At 33.8% G+C, this 20,806-nt stretch overlaps 1 protein-coding gene across 2 annotated transcripts in view; it reads left to right on the top strand.

Moving 5' to 3' along the window:
* ANKRD13C (ankyrin repeat domain 13C) overlaps positions 1 to 20,806 on the top strand; it is a 61,395-nt gene that overhangs the window by 15,807 nt on the left and 24,782 nt on the right. Inside the window, exons 2-5 of one of the 2 annotated variants that reach the window (XM_016216791.2) lie at positions 3,468 to 3,509; positions 8,398 to 8,502; positions 15,536 to 15,621; positions 16,815 to 16,860. In XM_016216791.2, coding sequence (XP_016072277.2) covers positions 3,468 to 3,509; positions 8,398 to 8,502; positions 15,536 to 15,621; positions 16,815 to 16,860 — 279 coding nt within the window. The remainder of the gene's footprint in view (positions 1 to 3,467; positions 3,510 to 8,397; positions 8,503 to 15,535; positions 15,622 to 16,814; positions 16,861 to 20,806) is intronic. The other variant, XM_016216793.2, reaches the window with a different exon arrangement.

Raw genomic sequence — 20,806 nt, 5'->3', positions numbered from 1 at the left:
CCCTTGCCTAAGGTAGTACCTGTTGCAGTTTAGTTGCTGCGTTTCTGTAACTGCAGAGCTTTTTCTTATGCCTTTATACACCAATGCTTACTGACACTTTTGAATGTCATGTGTACGCAAAGTATTTGTTATACATAAATGAACAAAATATGTATCTTGTCATCCTGAGGTTAACATCTAACGAAGGAGAGAGATGTTTACACAAAATTAAAAGTAGAGTTTTGTATGACAAGTGCTGCAATAAATAGATAGGTATAGAGAGCTTTGGAGGAGAGCATAGGGCATCTTATTGCCTAGGACCAGAGAAGGATTCACTGAAGAGGTGATGTTTAGGTCCTGAAAGGTGACTATTAATATGCCAGACAGATGGCATATTATGAAGGATTAACAAAATGTGTGTAAAAGCATGAGAATGTGGCTTAATAGAGAATACTGTATGCAGTTCAGATGAGATGTAGAGTGAGGAAGAAAATAGAAGAAAGAAAGGAAATATCAAGAACTTTTTATTCCATGTCAAAGAGAAAATATGGGGTGCTTCCTGTCTTTTGAGTAGAAGTGTAACATGGTCAGGTATTTGTTTTAAAATTATTAAAATGAACTTACTGCTGATGTTTTCTTCTATGACTTTTATGGTGTCAGGTCTCATATTCAAGTCTTTAACCCACTTTAATTTTTGTGTATTGTGTAAGATAGTGATCCAGTTTCATTCTTTTGCATGTGGCTGTCCATTTTCCCACCACCATTTATTGAAGAGACTGTCCTTTCTCCCATTGTATCTTCTTGGCTTTTTTTCATAAATTAATTGACCATACATGCATAGGCTTATTTCTAGGCCCTCTGTTATGTCTCATTGATCTGTGTGACTGTTTTTGTGCCAGTGCCATACTATTTTGATTACCATAGCCTTGTAATATAGTTTGAAATCAGGGAGCACGATGCCTCCAGCTTTGTTCTCTCTTAAGATTGCTTTGGGTATTCAGGATCTTTTATATGTGAAAATTTTTTTTTTTTTAACCTTTTATATGCTGAAATCTTTGAAGGCACTGAATAGTTTACTGAACTGACCCACAGATGATTCCTAATGTGGTATCACTGGATGACTATTTAAAATTGTTGTTAAGCATTTTCATTTAGTGTTTGAATTGTACATGTTAGTCAATAGAAAAATTGCGTATTACTGAGAATTCCTTATAAAGAAAAATCATTTGAAAGTCCCTAACCTTTTTTTTTTTTGCAGGTGTGGGGGTAGGGGTGGGGGAATAGAAAATTCACTGACATAGCTTGGTTTTTTTTCTTAGAGTTTTTCTGTAGTGTCTTTATGAGGTAGGTATATGATTTCAACATGGGAAGAGAGAATCAGTTTTAATAACTTCATATATAAAAATATCTGCAGCGAAAAATACTTTTCTTTATTGCATATTCCATATTGAATTATATACATCAACAATGCTGTTCTAAAACCAAAATACCTTTTCATTGGACTTGTTTTTATTATTACCCATATAAGTATTTCTAACATTATGACATAGCATTTTGAGACGATAGCTCACCCTAATTGTGTGACATTTTGGGGAGATTGAAGTTTGTCTTTTTGGAAAATAGCTTATACCAGTGACTTTGGTAATCATGTCTTTTCTGGGACATGCTTCAATGTATGATTATTAACAATTGTATCATAGTGGTTTCCAGATCTCAGCTAGGTTGAATTCTGAGGTGTGAAACCTGGGGAGTATATTGCCTAGTCACTGATGGAAATTTGTTCTTCAAATTTTTATTTCTGAAAACCAGAATGTGAATTATATCTTGAAGTCTGCCATTTCTGTTGTTTCTAATGACTAAGACGAAGATATTTACTGTGATACAGTTTGTTTTTTGGTAAAATTATTTATAGATACAATTTAAGTTTAGTGAATTTGTGTCTTGTAAATTTTCCATAAAATACTATCTTGCTGTCTTTGTCAACAATTCCCCATTCTCTTCAGGTTTTATTGAGCAAAAGAGGTGTGTGTGTGTGTGTGTGTGTGTGTGTGTTAATCATCTTGGCAGGTTTTGCCCAGCTATGAGATTAGGGTAGATCATATACAGACTTCTTAGAAAAGTAATCAAGTCTTGTTTTATCTTGTATATGATTTCTTGATACATGTGTAGCTCATTTTATTGGCAAAACCTCTTCATGTAGAGACTTCTGTAAAAATGCTAATATCTAAAAATGAATATACATAAATTTTAATTAGTAACTTTATTTTAAAATATTACTAAAGCTTTGATTTCTGTAATCAAGAGGTTTTTTTTGGCTGTAAGTGTGACTTGGGATATCATTTGGAAATTAAATTAGTCATCCTATAACATCAACTATAGGATATAGTCTGAACTCTATAGTGTAGCCTACAGGTTCTCATTGGTTTGTATTTTGCTAATCTTTCCAATTTCATTAATTGCTATTGTCCTACAATTAAAATATATATATATATATATATATATATATATATATATATATATATATATCTTTATTGATTTCAGAGACAGAAAGGGGGAGAGAGAGAGAGAGAGAGAGAGAGAGAGAGAGAGAGAGAGAGAGAGAGGGAGAGAGGGAGAAACATCAATGATGAGAATCATTGATCAGCTGTCCCCTGCAAGTCCCCACTGGAGATTGAGTCCACAACTCTGGATGTGCCCTGATTGAGAATCAAACGGGTATCTCCTGGATCATAGGTCGATGCTCAACTGCTGAGCCATGCCTGGCTGGGCTGTCCTACAAGCTTTTTATTCCCACTAATAAACATTTTTTGTGTATTTCCCAAAAACTGTTCATATATTTGAATGTAATTTGGGGGAATTTTTTTTTTTTTTTTTTTGCTACAGGGAAGACTGGTCAGTGTTGCATTTTGTCTACAAATTTTCTAACACATTCTTCAAGACTCTTTTCAGTGTGGTCTGTCTTAAATATTTAAGTCTCTCTGCATAGGCAAAATTAGGAGCTCTGCCCTGTGTTCTGTTATCATGCTACACTCCCTTCTATTCTAGTAAATAATATAACAATGATTTATTTTCATATTAGTCTCTAACAGAAGAATTTTGAGAACTTGAGGATTGAGTCTTATTGATATTTGTCCCCAAGAATGAGTTCATAGTAGGTATTTAAATTGTTTGCTGAATGAACAAAGAACGATATGATAGAGAAATTAGCAGCAAAGGAAGCTTGAAATCTGTTTGGAGAAGAAATTCCTACAGCAGAATGGGTATATTTTGGGGAGTGGGTCGGGGTGGGTTGGCAGAGGGAAGAGGAGTTGGATGCATTATGTTTGGAAACCATGGCATCCTTTAACTTGAAATTTGATGCAGGGTCATTTTGCAGTCACATTTGCTTTGCTTAAAATCTGTCAGTGAAATTTGTGAAGGAGCTGAAACCACTTTAAAATACACATTTTCCTGTTTTTACACTAATTTAATTTTTCATTTTATTTTAGGAAACACTCCTTTACATCTTGCTGTGATGTTAGGAAATAAAGGTTAGTAAATATTTTCTGTTTTTACATTTAACTCCACTTTTGTTATAGTCAGTTTTAAAAATTTCATGGGAATTTTTTCTTTTGAGGTTTTAAAAATTAACCTGATTATTTTATTTACTCGTTGAGCTTAGGATTCACTATATTAAAAATAAATCTTTTCTCAGTTTCTACAGCAGGTTTTTCAAAGAGTTAGTGGAAATCTTGTACTTACCTTTATGCCTTGTGAAACTATGTTTTTGTGGGTTTTTTTCATACTTGGTTATTCTGTCAGGCAAGTATTTATAATTTCAGGAGACTCTTATTTTCATATATTAAGATTTATTGCCCGGCCGGGTGTGGCTCAGCGGTTGAGCGTCGACCTAGGATCCAGGTGATCGGGATTCGATTCCCAATCAGGGCACATGCCCGGGTTGGGGGCTTGATCCCCAGTCGGGGGTGTGCAGGAGGCAGCCAATCAATGACTCTCTCATCATTGATGTTTCTATATCTCTCTCTCCCTCTCCTTTCCTCTCTCTGAAATCAATAAAGATATATTTAAAAAAAAGACTAAGTGTTGTAGTACTTTTAATATTCAAAGGCTTACAAGATTCTTTAACATGGACTGTTTTGTATACCAAAACTCAAAGTCTAGCCTTTTGTATAATAGATGATTGTAAAAATTTAACACTTGTTTATTCTTTAAAAAACAACTCATAGACAAGTGATTTAAAGGATCTACTTTATAAGGCTATTCCTAGATGTCATAAAATCTTAGTCGTCTGGATTCCCAGTAATCCTGAAAAGTGAGGATTCCAGATGGCTGATTGGCAACCTTTTGAGTGCTAGAGTTTAAAATTTTAGATGTGTTTGCTAAAAGTTTTTTTAAAACATATACTCTTGATTTTTTTTAAACAGGCTCATTAATTTTTAAGACTTTCATTTCCAATGATCCACATGTATTATTATGAACATCTGTTATAGTACTATAGTGTAATGTAGTTGTTGGTATAAACATTTGATCTCAATATATATATGTATATATATTTTTAATTTTATTTTGATCTCAATATATTTTGATCCCAGGGATGTTACTAGAACTTGCTTTGTTGAAAGCAACAATTCTTTTGCTAGTTTTTTGGTTTTTTTTTTAAATATATGTTTTTATTGATTTGAGAGAGAGAGGAAGGGAGAAGGGTAGAGAGACAGAAACATCATTGAGAGAGAAACATTGATCAGCTGCCTCCTGCATACCCCCTGCTGAGGATTGTGCCCACAACCTTAGGTGTGTGCCCTAACTGGAATCGAACCTTTGACCTCTGGTGCATGGGTCAACGCTCAACCACTGAGCAACATCAGCTGGGCTCTCCCTTTTCTTGATTTATTTTTCAGTGTTTAAGGAAATTGAACATGACATAAAATAACTGTTCTGGAATCCTAAATCTTCATGACTCTCTGTTTTCAGTGTTCACCACCAACTATTTAGTTTTTTGGGCTTCTGAATTTTTGAGCAAAAATGTTTGATTGGTTTGGTTCATCTCAAGCCAAGCCAAGCCACAGTGATGAATGACTGGCATGCTCATGAATTATTTTGGGGATACATATTTTCTTTTGTGAAATTAGTTCTGCCTAGGCTGGCTTGGGGTGAGAGTTGCGGGTGGGAGAGGGAATCAGAAATACAGAGGAAGCCAGGCCAGTGTGGCTCAGTGGTTGAGCATCAGCCTATGATCCAGGAGATGGAGGTTCGATTCCCAGTCAGAGGCTTTTTGGCTGTAAGTGTGACTTGGGATATCATTTGGAAATTAAATTAGTCATCCTATAACATCAACTATAGGATATAGCCTGAACTCTATAGTGTAGCCTACAGGTTCTCATAGGTTTTTTGCTAATCTTTCCAATTTCATTAATAGCTATTGGCCTACAAGCTTTTTTTTTTTTTTTTTAATATATCTTTATTGATTTCAGAGAGAGAAAGGGAGAGGGAGAGAGAGACAGAAACATCAATGATGAGAGAGTCATTGATCAGCTGCCCCTGCAGGTCCCCCACTGGAGATCGAGCCCACAACTCTGGATGTGCCTTGACCAAGAATCGAACAGGGATCTCCTGGATCCTAGGCTGAGCCACGCCCGGCCGGGCTGTCCTATAAGCTTTTTATTTCCACTAATCAAAATCATTTTTTGTGTATTTCCCAAAAACTGTTCATACATTGGAATGTAATTTGGGGGGGAATTTTATTTTGTCCACACTACTCAGGTTTTAACTTCTCTCTGCCACATTCATGCATTCTTTTAGCCTTAGTACCTGTTTGTTAACTACCTTGTTTCTTATTATTCATTTTTAAATTACAGAGAGAAGGCATTTGATTGATCCAGGTTTTTTTTAATATATGAGAATATGTCGTAGGACACTGGCACATCTATGATTATCTGACTTTTCCTTAATTGCTCATTCCTGCGTCAGTTGAGTTGTGATTGGTGAGTGAAGGTCACCAGTTCATCAGCGTCTGTGGTATATCAGAAAACATAGTTGACATGTCTAGAATATATGGAAATCATACTAATCTTATACCTTCATTTACACAATTGGGATATTGCTTTAGATACTGTTGTGCATCTTGCTTATTAATATTTTTAAATTAAAATTTTTTCTTTAATGATTTTTAAGTTATTAATACATGCCTGTTGAAATAATTGAAATAATACAGAACAAAGATGTACAGGGGTGGACAAAAGTAGGTTTATAGTTGTGAGTATGAGAAACATAGAAGTTACTAAAAGCTACTGTAATAGTCATAACCTGCATGTCTTTTTCATTATGAACAGCTGTAAACCCACTTTTGCCAACCCCTTGTATAAAAGCATCATATCTCCTACTTGTTTTTCTGATGTAATTAACATTAATAACCTAATGGGTATCATTGTACACTTTCCTCCTTATAACACTGAGGCTTAGTTTGTTTTCACTGAAGTTGAATCACTACATGCGGTACTTCGTCATGTTTTTCTTTTCCCTCCAATCTTTATCATAAAATACTTTTACAAGTCTGTAGATATCTATTCATGTTTATGTTTCCCTAACTTATTTATATGTGCACATATATACACATATCTACATAAAATCCCCTGGTAGGTTTTTTTGAGGGGAGGGTCAATTTTATTTATTTATTTGTTTTTAAAAATTCTTTTTTTTTTTTTAATATATCTTTATTGATTTCAGAGAGAGGAAAGGAGAGAGAGAGAGAGAGAGAGAGAGAGAAACATCAATGATCAGAGAGTCATTGATCGAGCCCGCAACCCGGGCATGTGCCCTGACCAGGAATCGAACCCTGATCGCCTGTATCCTAGGTCGACACTCAACCGCTGAGCCACACCCAGCCGGGCTAAAAATTCTTTTTATGTGGTTTATCATTTTCTCTCCTTATTACCCCCCTTCTCCCAATAAACCCATGTTAACTTGCTGGATATTATCCTATACTTTTCTCCATGCTTACTATTATATACCAATATGTATGTATGTATCTAAATACACACTCATGTATGTAGTTTTTTATTCCTTTTAAAAAAATGGGGTCATAATATACTTCTGCATTTTCATTTAGTAGTACAATGTGGACATTCCTTTAAGTCTATTGAGATAGCTTAAATTTATTCCTTAAAAACTTTTTACATCTCGTTTTTCTTCTAACACTTTATTATGAAAAATTTCAAATATATAGAAAAACTGAAGCATTATCACAATGAACATTGATGAAACACTCTCCACGTAGTTTCAGTAATTGTTAACATTTTATCATATTTACATTATCTTTTTGTTTATCTTAGCATGTTATATAACTGTCACTGTACCATTTGCAAATTAGATGTAGACATAATGACATTTTACTACCAAATACTTCAGCATTCATCTCTAAGGACATTCTCCTTCATAACTATGATATTATCACACCTAAGAAAATTAATAATATTTTTATAATATCTGATATCTAATTCAGATTTTTTTCAGTTTCGAAAATGTTTTTTATAGGTGTTTTATATTGAACCAAAACACATTCGAGGTTTACTCATTGCATTTGGTTGATATGTCTTTATTTTAATCTAGAAAAGTTTGCCCAGATTTTTCTTCCTTCTGTGTACCTTTTTGAAGTGTCTTGTCCAGCTAATTTGTAGACTGTCCCCATCTGAGATTTATCTGATTATTTTCTCATATTATTTAACTTTTTCTTTGTTTCCTGTCTTTTCTGTAAATTGAAAATTAGCTATAGAGACTTAATTAGGTTCAGGTTAAACATTTCTGGAAAGAGTACTGCATAAGCGATGTTATGAACTTTTTGTTGTGTTTCTGGGTTAGGGGAGGGGCCTGGGAAGTGGAGAGGGTTTGGGGAGATGAGGGGAGGGAGCCGGGAGAAGGGGCATTGGGGCTCTAGAAAGGGACCCAGGGAGCACTATGAACTTTATTATATTGCGTTACTTTAGGAAATACATAATGTCCAGTATCTCACTATTAATGCCACTAAGTTTGTTCACTTGTTTAAGAGATAAAATAAATAATGACCTCTTCATTTGACATTATAGACAGTCAGATCTTTTTTGTTTGATGTAAATTACTCTTGAGGTTCTTAGGTTATCTTTTAGAGTAGAAAATATTTTCAACATGCTCTTGAGAACAGTTATTAGGGGGCATAATCCTTCTATTGTAGAGAGATCCAGTTTATACTTACTGAATTTGAGGATCTGAAATAACCTGTTTTAGATACACATAGGAATTAAAAAATATATTTAATTCTCCATAGTACAGTATCTATTTTATAGATCTATTTTCTATTAATTTCGTTTCCTGAATTTTTACATGATTTTTATATTGAAATTCTAAAAATTGCATTATGTTTGATATTTTTACCACTTTATGTTTCAGAATGTGCCCATTTACTTTTGGCTCACAATGCTCCAGTGAAGGTGAAAAATGCTCAGGGATGGAGCCCGCTGGCGGAAGCCATCAGCTATGGAGATAGACAGATGAGTAAGCAATATAAATTACCATTGTTGTTATATAGTCTAAAAATATGAAGGGATGCATTTGAAATATTTTTCTGCTAGTGTTACTTTCCATACTATGAAAAGTGTGTAGTTATTTATAAACTTATATATGAATTATTAGGAACTTGAACATTGGATAATACGTAAAGATAACGGAGGAATTACATTTAAAAGTATGTTTGTTTTTTCTCCTTTTACAGCATTCTGCCCTATTGTTGTTCTCCTATTTTTATTTTATTTTATATCATTTAGAATGAAAGACTTTTAAAAAACATTGAAACCTGACTGTCCTTTCTGACAGCTGCTTAATTTTTTTGGAACATTATTTGGAACTGTATGTGCCCTTACTGGGGATCGAACCCACAACCTAGAGCGTATCGGGATGACACTCTAGCCAACTGAGCTTAGCAGACAGGGCTCTGGTATTTCTAAAGATTAGCAGAGTAGAGAGGAAACCAGGTGGGCTCCTGGATTTCTGACCCATCTTGAGACTTAAATGCCTTTCAAGGATTCTCTTATTCAGCATTAGTGAATATTTAATGAGTCCTTACTAGAAAGCACGTGTATACGATAAGATGTAGAGAATGAAGACATAGTTTCTACTCTTTAGTAATTCATAATCTATGGGAAGGCCAATAAACAGAGTTTTCTAAGAAAATCAGTTATTGGATATATAATAATAAATTTTAATGTAAAAATTGTGGTGCATAATTAAGGCCTGTTTTTAAAGTTATTTCTGTACAGTGATATCTTAGAAACACATTCTGAATAGTATCCCATTGCCAATTATTTATATAATTGTATGTCCATAATTATTCAATAATTGTATTTTTATTACTTCCTATCACATGAAAGAAATATTTAACTACTAACATAAAGGACAATTAATTCCACAACCCTTATGGTACATATTTAGAAATATTAATGTGAATGTATTTATAAAGATGTTAAACATGTTTCTATTTTGAAATTTTTTTAAATTACTATGACATACGTTTTTTATTATTTAGCTTATGTTACATTAAACTTTTCTGGGCATAGAAAATTACATTAATACATAGATAATCTAATATTATAAATTATTAGTGAAAACTTTGTGACCTGTTTGTCTTTTTGGTCTGATTTCTGCTAATATTTTTGGGCTACAGAGCAGCAAGCTAATTCTAAATTACTTTTCAGAGACTATTTAGAATTATTTCCTTTAAAATTAATGAAATTTCAAGATTATGTTGCTTCTCTGCCTTATAATGGTTACCTGGTGAACACTGATCAGCCCAGGCCTTTATCAGGGAGAGATAGGATACAATCTAAAAGTCTTTTCCTGACTTATCCCCCACCCATGGTCTCTAGCTTTTCTTTGATCTAGACTGCTCATTTCTTATCCATACTGAGACTTAGCTATCTTTCCAGGAGTTGCTCGTAGTTTGTACAGATTTACGTTATGACATGTATGTTGTGGTAGTTTTAGGAATTCTATTAGCCTCTGTCTTATTTTTGTAGCACAGCAAAGGTTAGTTTGGAGGGAAAGAGACAGCATTCCATGTTGGTTTGCAGTCTTATCCAGAACTGGCAGTCGTCTTCATTCGCATTTCAACTTTAGTTCTTCCTGGGAGAAATCTTTCCTCAACTCCTGGAGTAGATTAACTTCTCCTTTTCATACATTTTGAAGTGGTCCACTCTTTTTCTTTGCAGTACTCAGCACACTTCTAATTAATTGTTCAACAGTGCCTGTTCCCTACTTTGTGTCCTGATAGAAGCCTTGTGAGGACTCAGTCACATATAGGTGCTTATTCATCCTTTATCTCTTCTCTCCCAGAACAGTGCCTGGCACATATATTTGTTCAATGAATTAATGAAGATATGACTAAAACCAGCAAAGAAAATTTAAGACTACTTATCAAGAATTAAAAATTTTCTGTCTCTCTCTCTCCCTTTTCCTCTCTCTGAAATCAATAAAGATATAAAAGAAAAAAAGAGAAAAAAAAAATTTCTGTAAAGTATTAGGATTTTTGTTTACCATAACTCTCCTGAATTGTTCAAAACTTTATAGTTTTTCTTATAAGAAAATAATGATATTCATTATAGAAAATTAGGAAATTATAGAGTAAAAAGAAGAAAATTATTTTACCAGAGATAACCACTGTTAATATTTTATTACACACACATACTTTTTCTTAGTTTCTTTTTCTAGTCATATTACTCTTCTATTTAAAACCTTTTCAAAATTTCTGTACTTAGAATGAAGATCAAAATCTCTAACTTGGTTTATAAGATCCAGAATGATAGTGTCACTTTTTTATCTTCCTTATCTTGTTCTTTCTACATGGCTTTCCGTGTGTCAGCATTGCTAGCCTTTTAGTTTCTCATAGTTACACATCCTTCTGCCCCAACTTCTTATAATTGTTCAGATCTCAGTTCAATTACAAGGGAGCCTTCTCTGCAGTAAGCTTCATTGGAACAGGTTTGTCTTCTAAGTATCTACCACATGCATCTGAAATAAAGTAGGGATGTGCCATTAGCTTTGACATTGAGGAACTCATTGTAATTTGATAAGAGAGAGCAATGAATATTCTGTAGTGTTCTGAAGCATATACAAAGTACTAGGGTGAAACAGTTGAGGGAGAAAGTAATTCTGGTTTTTGCAAGGTGTTGGTTATTTGACTGAACTCTCAGTGGATTTTAGGATTTAATAAGGTGGGTAAAGACATTCTAGCATACAGAAGCAGAATGTGTGGAAAGCCTGGAAATGTGAAAAACAACAAAGCATATTTTAGAGAACTTGTATTTCAGTGTGGCTTCCTAAATGAGACTACAAGGCAAACATGGGTGAAGGGAGGAAGAGTAGTTTTGGGAGATGAAGTTGTAATGGTAAAGGGGACACACCGAGATCTGCTTTATATGCTACTCAAGATTTTAAGCTCAATTTCCAGTCATTGCAAAACCCCAGACGACTTCAAAGCAGGGATTGAGATTATTAGATAAAACCCAAGACTTTTTAATTGAGTGGGAGGCAGTAGACTTTTAGAAAAAAATATCTTTAGATCACATGTGGTAATCTTGTCTTAAATAAGAGATACTGTGCTTACAGAAGTGAGGGATAGATTAGAAAGATAATTACATGAAAGAATTGACAATGGTTGATTATCTCCTGGGTAGTGATAGAAGGATTATGAGTAACTTCAAGATCTATATCTTGGATTAATGGGGATCTCATTAATTAATTGATTTATAGAATGTAGAAGGAAGAACAATATGGGATTTCAATTATTAGGTGTTAAGCTCGGTGAGTTTGATTTATGTGTGGTTCATCCAGGAAGAACTGTCCAAGTAAGAAATGAGAAGTAATTAGACTGGAGCATAAAAGAAAGTGGACAGCAGAAGATACAGATTTAAGTAATACTTGGAGCTATAGGGCTTAGTTCCAGAAGCTTTGGAACAATAAACTGAAAACTTTAAAAATACTTTATATGGGAGAAGGAAAGAGAAAGTTAAATTAATTGTAGTTTATTGGAATTGTTCATTTGAGTATGAATTCTGTCTAATACCATCCAAATCCTCTAAATGAAGATAATTTTAGTTTCATTATCAATTAAAAATGTTAAGATTCTTACAGTATGGAAGTACAAATACTGAGACCCCAAAAATATGGTGGTAATTTTGTATAATTGCATTCTGAATGTTTACTTCTGCTTCCATAAGAAAGTTTGAATTGATGTACTTTTTTTAAAATGTGAAGTCTCATAGAACAAGAATCTCTTTTGTGCCCTGGCTGGTTTGGCTTAGTGGTTGAAGTGTCAGCCTGCTGACCGAAGGGTCGTGGGTTCGATTTCTGGTCAAGGGCATGTGTCTGGGTTTGCAGATTTGATCCTCGGCCCCGGTCAGGGCATGAGAAGGAGGCAACCAGTCGATGTGTCTCTGTCACATTGATGTTTCTCTCTCTCTCTCTTTCTCTCTCTCTCTTTCTCTTTCTCTCCCTCCCCCTATCCCTTCCAACTCTCTCTAAAAATCAATGGAAAAAATATCCTCAGTGAGAATTAACAACAACAAAAAAATCTTTTGCATATATTACTGTATTATATATTGCTGTCACTACCTTTTTAATAATGTTTGGTCATTAAAAAAATATTTTTTTTGAATAAGGAAAATTTATTATCTCGAGTAACAGTGACTCCTCCAGAATTAATTTAGGACCTCAGTAACTTCACTACAGATCAGTGTTCTCATAATGTTTGATCATTTAAAAAATATATATTTTTTTATTGATTTCAGAGAGAAAAAGGGAATGAGAGATAGAAACATCAGTGATGAGAGAGAATCATTGATTGGCTGCCTCCTGCAGGTCCCCTGCAGGGGATTGAGTCTGCAACCCGGGCATGTGTCCTGACTGGGAATCGAACCTCAATCTCCTGGATTATAGGTCGATGCTCGACCATTGAGCCATGCCAGCCGGGCTAACGTTTGGTCATTTTTATGTCATTTTGTGTTGTTTACTAAATGCCTTCAGTCAGTTCTAGCATATTTAGTTATTGAAAAAATATTCTGCTTTACATTAAGATATCTTTTCAATCTAGGAATTGAATTTTTTTCATGTTTTACATTCAACAGAGGTCCACTTCAGTTTGAAGGCAAGAGAGGTTGAATAAAGATTTATTAAAGTATTTGAGCTTATAGTGAGGAAGAAAAGCTACTACATTTGGGTAATGTATCTCTGATATTAGAGTTAAATTATAACCAACATGAAGGCTAACCAGATTCATATAAATTTGAATCTGTAAACAATCTTAATGATTATCTAGGTCATTGGTTCCAGACTATTTGGATTTCACATACCAGAAAAAAAATTTGAGGATTGATGCAGAATAGCTAACATTTTTATTTTAGCATAGAAGAACCTAAAAAAAGCAAACTGCTTTCTTCTATGATCATTTTATTAAAGAAGACATTTTGAAGCCAAAAATAGTAGCAAGAATAGTTCTTGAGTTAAAATAGTATGTGATTTATACAGGAAAAAACCCCATCCTAGTTCCCAATATTTTTATTTTGCTACATATCACTGGAAACTTGAACAACTGGGCACTGAAATGCAGATTTGTATTTGGGAACTATTGACCTAGGTCACAGAGCTAGTTTGTTTGTTTATTTTTACTTTGAGTTTTTTATCGTATTAAATATATATGTAGCACAGAGCTAGTTTATAAACGAGATCAGGTGTCTTGTTCTTTGACTTCTAGGTTTCAGCCTCTTGTACTATTCTGAAAGACCTTTAGTAATTTAAACATTGTTCTTTGATTTTTGGCTTTTTGTTGTTGTTGCTAATCCTTAGCCAACGATATTTTTCACATTGATTTTTTTTAAGAGAAAGTGGAAGGGAGGGGCAGAGGGAGAAACAGCGATGTGAGAGAGACACATCAATTGGTTGCCTCTGCACAAGCTCTGGGGCTGGGGATCAAGCCTGCAACCAGTGTAGGTGCCCTTGACTGGAATTGAACCTGTGACCCTTCAGTCAGCCAGCTGCCCTCTAACTACTGAGCCAAACCTGCTAGGACTGATTTTTGGCTTTTTGAAATATGTTGGAGTTATTGTTAGACTGGTGGTTAAAAGTAAGAATAAATTTTACTGTTCTTCAGAATTTTTCTTTGGCCTTTTCCTAATTTGGCCTATGTGGACAAAAAAAATCTGGTCCAATCTTTCACTACCATCTTCTTTCTGTTTCTTTTTTTAATTTTTTTTATAAACCTCTGTTTCTGTCCTTATTCCACATAGGCTTGCAATAGTTTATAAGAACACATACTGTAAAATAGAAAAAAATAGTATTTTTGCATATATATGTATATATGTTTATGAAAAAATATGTCAGTACCAGGAGGAAATCTGCATGTATTGATGTATACATTTTTTAAAAAAATGTTTTTATTGATTTCAGAGAGAAGAAGAGAGAGGGAGAGAGAGATTGAAACATCAATGAGAGACAGTCATTTATTGGCTGCCTCCTCCACACTCCCTACTGGGGATTGAGCCCGAAACCCTGGCATGTGCCCTGACTGGGAATTGTACCATGACCTCCTGGTCCATAGATCGACACTCAACCACTGAGCAACACTGGCCTAACCTTGTATACATTTTTTTTATCTCAGTGCACATTTTTCCATCTTCTTATTTTTGCTAGCCTTATTTTTGCTAGTTCATTCGAGCCTAGTGTTTTCCCTTATTTCAGTAAATGTTAGGGATTGACTGATTTTGCTAGTCAATTTTAGACCTTCATTCTGATAGATAAAAATTATATTTACTTAATTATAGGCACAATTGTAAGCAATTTATATTGAGGCTTAACAGTAACTCGATATTAGATTTTGACATTATTCTTATTTGACAAATGAAAAAAAAAGAAATTTAAATTTGGGGAAATTCTGTAACTTGTCCAAGTTTATATATAGCTAATAAATAAGTAGTAAAGCTGGGGGTTTGCATTTTAACGCAGTGTTTAAATTACGATCTCTTAACTAATGAGAAAATACTAAGGAGGTTTTCAGTTTTTTTTAGATTCAGAAGTTATTTTCACAGATAGAATAGGATTGAGTTTTGTATTTTTATTCTGTATTAGTAGTATGTGAGAGTACAACCTCTAGGGAAAGAAATGAACAGATATACAGTACCTGGTAACAATTGCAGATAATTATATTTTTAGAAAAGTCGTATCCAATGGGGTTTTTGAGATCTGCTAACTTTGAGATCTTTTAGATCAGTGTTAATAGCAGGACATTGCATCATCTGACTGGGATTGGTAAATCATGGCTTAGTCAGGTAAATTCGTATGGATGATTAAAAACTAGGAAAACTAGTGTGAATGAATATAAATTGATGTTGAGGTATCTAATCTCAATATCCTTCAGGATAATACTCTTACTAAACTTATTCACAATATCTATATCTCTCAATATATCTGTATAAAAGCTAGTGGTGTTTTCTAGCAGGGTGAAATCTATTTTAAATTAATTATTTTTTAATTTAAATTTTAGTTACAGCTCTTTTAAGGAAGCTTAAGCAGCAATCCAGGGAAAGTGTGGAAGAAAAACGACCTCGATTATTAAAAGCCCTGAAAGAGGTAGGCTATATTTTTTTGCTGATTTTGCACTCCAAGAATAATTGTCACTGTAATTTTAAGCATTTTAAAAACTACGGTCTAATTTCTCACTAATTATTAAGGGTCAAAAAGTGGTAAAAATCCTGCTTAAATTAAGGAATAATAAAATAAAATATTTTGATTATGATGTATAAATGTACTCTTACGGGAAGCACCATTTACTTTGAACTAGGAAGGTAGATAAAGAATTACTGCTCTCAGTACATTAGATGAGGGCTCTAAGAAAAAAGGAGGTAGGTCATAATTAATGACAATTTTTTTTGTCCTTTGGATTAGAAGATACTCTGAGAGCTGAAGCAACTGCTCCTAGTAGGAGCAGTTCGCATTTTCCTTATGTAACAGAACTTTTTTTGTGTCCTGCTTCATGATAGTAAGAACTGAGGGTGCTGGCACAGAAAGAGAGGTTTATTTTCTGATATTTTCTTCTGTATTTTTGATGCCTAAAAGAACTGTGGGAGAAAGATACACTTGTGAGGATGACTGTGTCTTTTCTTAGTGTATGCTTTTTTTTTTTTTTTTTTTTAGTTCTGAAAAGATAATTGTTTTTGGAGAATATTTGATTGTAATAGTTTACTTAATATTTATAGTCTTTTGGTGTTTAGCTTCTAATTTGTGAAATAAAAATTTTCTCTATAGTTCTTACATAGTTCTTATATTACTTCAGATTTACTAAATCTATGTGTTACCACCTTCAGAAATAAAAGTTTCTATTATAATGGGTCTTTTTTTTTTAGACCATTATGAGGTACACAAATAATCATTTTGGAAATCATTTTTAGTACACTTCTAAAGTCATTAACTATTTTTACAATAATACTTATTGTTATTTTAGTTATGCTGAGAAATGGAATATTTATTGATGCAAATTTAAATGCCTCTCAGTTTCAGATATTTTCCTTTGTGATTAAAATGTTGTTATAAAGTATACAGTGGTGCATATTTTCTTTTGTAGCTAAATGTTGTAATGTGTGCTATTGTAATGTTTTATTTTAAATAATAAACTTTTTTCTTTTTATCTAATTCTAAAACAATGAAATTTTCTGTTTTTGTCTATAGACCTTAAATGATAACAGCTTTTAAAAAGTAAAATGTTAAGTAGATATAAGAGCTATTAACTAAGGTGCATTTATAATTATTCATATTTCATTTCCCAGCTAGGTGACTTTTATCTAGAACTTCACTGGGATTTTCAAAGCTGGGGTAAGAGTGTGTTATGTTTTACTATGAAATATGTACACACACAGAATTGCAAGTGTAAAAGATAACAATTGGCCCGGCCGGGCGTGGCTCAGCGGTTAAGCGTCGACCTAGGATCCAGGCGATCGGGGTTCGATTCCCGGTCAGGGCACATGCCTGGGTTGCGGGCTGCAGCCAATCAATGACTCTCTCATCATTGATGTTTCTGGCTCTCTCTCTCCTTCTCCTTTCCTCTCTCTCAAATCAATAAAGATATATTAAAAAATAAAATAAAAGATAACAATTGTATATATTTGTTACATAACAAAAATTTTATACTTGCCCTAAAGAAAATTAATATTTTCCATCACATTGAATGTAAAGCACTGAAGTGGTATTTAATTATCTCAACCTGATTAGTAACTTTTCAAGGATATTTTTCCATTGATTTTTAGAGAGTGGAAGGGAAGGAGCGAGGAGGAGAGAGAGAGAGAGAAACATCGATGTGAGAGAGACACATCGATTGGTTGCCTCTGGCACACACCTCAAGCAGGACCGGAGATTGATCCTGCAACTCAGGTATGTGCCATTGACCAGGAATCCAACCAGCACCCTTCAGTGAGCAGGCTGATGCGCTAATCATTGAGCCACTCCAGCCAGGGTCTAAATAGTAACTTTTATAATTCTTTTTTTTTCTTTTTAATATATTGATTTTAGAGAGAGAAACATCGATTTGTTCCACTTATTGATACATTCATTGGTTGATTCTTGTATGTGCCCTGATTGGAGATTAAACCATAACCTTGCAGTATCGGGATGACGCTCAAACCAACTGAGCTACCAGGCCAGGGCTATAATTCTTACTTTTAAAATTAAAAATGTCTTACGTTTTTAAAAAATAAAATGCAGGTTTAAATATTATAATACTTTACTATAAGGAATTTTCAGAAGGAAGAGAAGTATAATTATGAAATTATTAGATTTTGGAATTTAAGGAAGTTTGAAATATGGTACTTGAATCCCTGAATGTGCAGAATTTGGTTAACATTTGATGTATATTTTATTAACTTTCAGTCATTTTTGCTACTTTTCCTGTATACTTAATAGCCACTGTCTTAACATACTGTTTGGTCACACATGTTTGTTATTTATGAAACACCTTAATTCCTAGATATTTTGCAGTCATTTATTTTACCTTAATAATAAGTTTCTCTCCATTGTCCAAATAGGAAGTTTGATTCCAGTGACCTTTACTAACTAAACAACTACAAAAACAACTAAATTTTGTTAAAAAATTTAAAAAAATGTAATCTATATATAGTTTGGGATATAATGAGTTTACATATGTTTTTTTAAAGCATTTGAATTAACTTTTATTACATAAAGATACATGAATGCTCTGTGATATTTATCCCCAAAATAATCATAAAAATAAATCTTAAAATAATTGTAAAAGTAAATCAGATATTGACAACTATAGAAACCACTGTTAATGTTTCATGCTAATACATTCAAACCCTTTTTAATGTTTACAAATGTGTGTGTGTATGCACAAATACACACACACAAAGACACACAGGGGTGGACAAAAGTAGGGTTACAGTTGTAATAAAAATGTATACAATAACAATAATAAATAATACAAGAATAAACTTTTACGTACTCACAACTGTAAACCTACTTTTGCCTACCCCTGTATATATATATGTGTATACTGAGCATTCAGTTTTTTTTTATGGAATCATACTATTATGTCGTTATGCAATTTGTCATTCTTACTTAATATATCATAGGCATCCTACCATATTAGTTCACGAGGAAGTACTTCATTTATTTTAATAGCCGCATAATACTTTACAGTGTGAACTATTAAGGTTTTCCTAGTATGTTTAATCTCTAAATGTAAAGTTTTAATTCCTAAATAAAATCAGTTCTTTCCAAAATTGTTACAACTCTACCTCATCAGGCTAGTTTTGGCTCCATCAAAATCACACATGATTTTGTTACTCTGATAGGCCTACTTTGCCTTTATGCTTTATATGTCATTCATAAGCCCTGATGTAATAGACCACTGAGAAAAAAAGGTTTGTAGTAGCTTTGTATAATAACAGAGTGCCAAGTCAAATTGGTCTAAAGCCTGAATACATTTTTTCACCTTGTTTTTTATCTCATCTATAGAGACCCCTATCTTCCTTCATGACCTTAAACTAAGGATGTCCCTTGAGTATACTGTTTCTTTAACTGATTTTCTTAGTAATATTAGTGGTTTAAATACAAAAATAGCCCTAGCCGGTTTGGCCCCGTGGTCAGAGCATCGGCCTGCGGACTGAAGGGTCCCGGGTTCCATTCTGGCCAAGGGCCCGTACCTGGGCTCAGTTCCCGGCCCCAACTGGGGCACGTGCGGGAGACAGTCGATTGATGTGTCTCTCACATTGATGTCTCTCTCTTCCTTCCACTCTCTCTGAAAAGCAGTAGACAGAATATATCCTCAGGTGAGGATTAAAAAATAAATTAAAAAATTCCAAAATAGTCTTTTTATCTTGCTGAGCAAAATGTTTTAAATTATTTTAAAAGTGACAGTTCAATGGTATAAAGAAATAGAAATGGATATAATCACTCCTGAAGCTGTACATGCATCTGTATATAAACACATTGTACATGCTGCCTAATCAAATTCATGATGCAACCACTGAGGTACTTGTTGAAAGTGTTACTTCTTTGAGAACTTGACTTTGTCACCAAAAAGTCAGCACATCGGTTTCATTGCTGATAAAGGATTTTTCTGATTTTGTGTCAAAACTAGCACCTGATGGTTAGATGTCATACTTAATTCTAAAAACTAAAACTCATTGGCTAGATTTAGCTTAGACACTTTGGATTAAAAAACACTGGATAATTTCTATTATTAGATTTGAGTATCAAGCTTTATTTTAGAGTTTAAGCATATTTCTTCTCCTTGTCGAAACCCCTAATATTAAAAAAAAAGGCAACCCAGAAGTAAGGGGAATCTAAGAAATATTGAGATCCCAGGGTTCAGTTTAATTTACAGATAGTGGAGCATGCACACTTTCTCAGAGGGTTATACTCAGTGTTTGGATGAAAATAGCTTCAGACTTGGTTAAAGTGGGGATAATAATTGCCCAATCTATTGCAAAGTTTTGTTCTGCTATGAATGAAATGAAATCATGTTTTTTAAGGGAGCCCTGTATATATTGTAAAGTGTTCATTTACAGTATCATAATCTCTACTTCAAATTTAGGATTGTGCATATAGCATGTTTCAACAGAAAAACTGATAATTTAAAAAATTTCTTTATCTCATAATCTACAGAGTATTCACTGTACCCTATATATTTGGGATCATTATTTGCATATCATGGATGGAAAACATTAGGCTTAGAAATGCTAATTAAAATCAGGGAGTAAGGTAGCAAAATCAAAATTTAAATTTAGAGACTTCATTTTTCAGTTCAGTGAATTATGCTACCTTTGCAATACTGTGTTAGACTCTCAGATTACACTTAGATAACTTAAAATATAGAGAGTTTAAGTGTTCAATTTACATGGGAAAAGGAAAAAGTCATCACAGAAATGGAAAAATGTAAATTGCTCTATTTGTATTTTTTTTAATCCTCACCTGAGGATAGTTTTTCCATCGCTTTTCAGAGAGAGCGGAAGGGGGCGGAGAGGGAGAGAGAGAAACATCGATGAGAGAGAGATACATCGATTGTCTGCCTCCCACGCATGCCCGACTGGGGCCGGGCATTGAGCCTGCAACCCAGGTACATGTCCCCTTGGCAAGAATCGAACCCAGGACCCTTCAGCCTGACGCTCTAACCACAGGGCCAAACTGGCTAGGGCTCAATTGCTCTACTTTTAGAACGCAGTAATAGCAGCACTCTTTTTTGCTTGTACTTTTCCCTCTTTCCTTTCCTTTCTTAGTTTTTTATGTCAGTCCCTCAAATCCCCCA

Source organism: Miniopterus natalensis, chromosome 9 (genome assembly GCF_054644295.1).
Source record: "Miniopterus natalensis isolate mMinNat1 chromosome 9, mMinNat1.hap1, whole genome shotgun sequence".
In the NCBI taxonomy this organism is placed as follows: domain Eukaryota; kingdom Metazoa; phylum Chordata; class Mammalia; order Chiroptera; family Miniopteridae; genus Miniopterus; species Miniopterus natalensis.
This window is presented reverse-complemented; position numbering and strand designations above follow the sequence as displayed.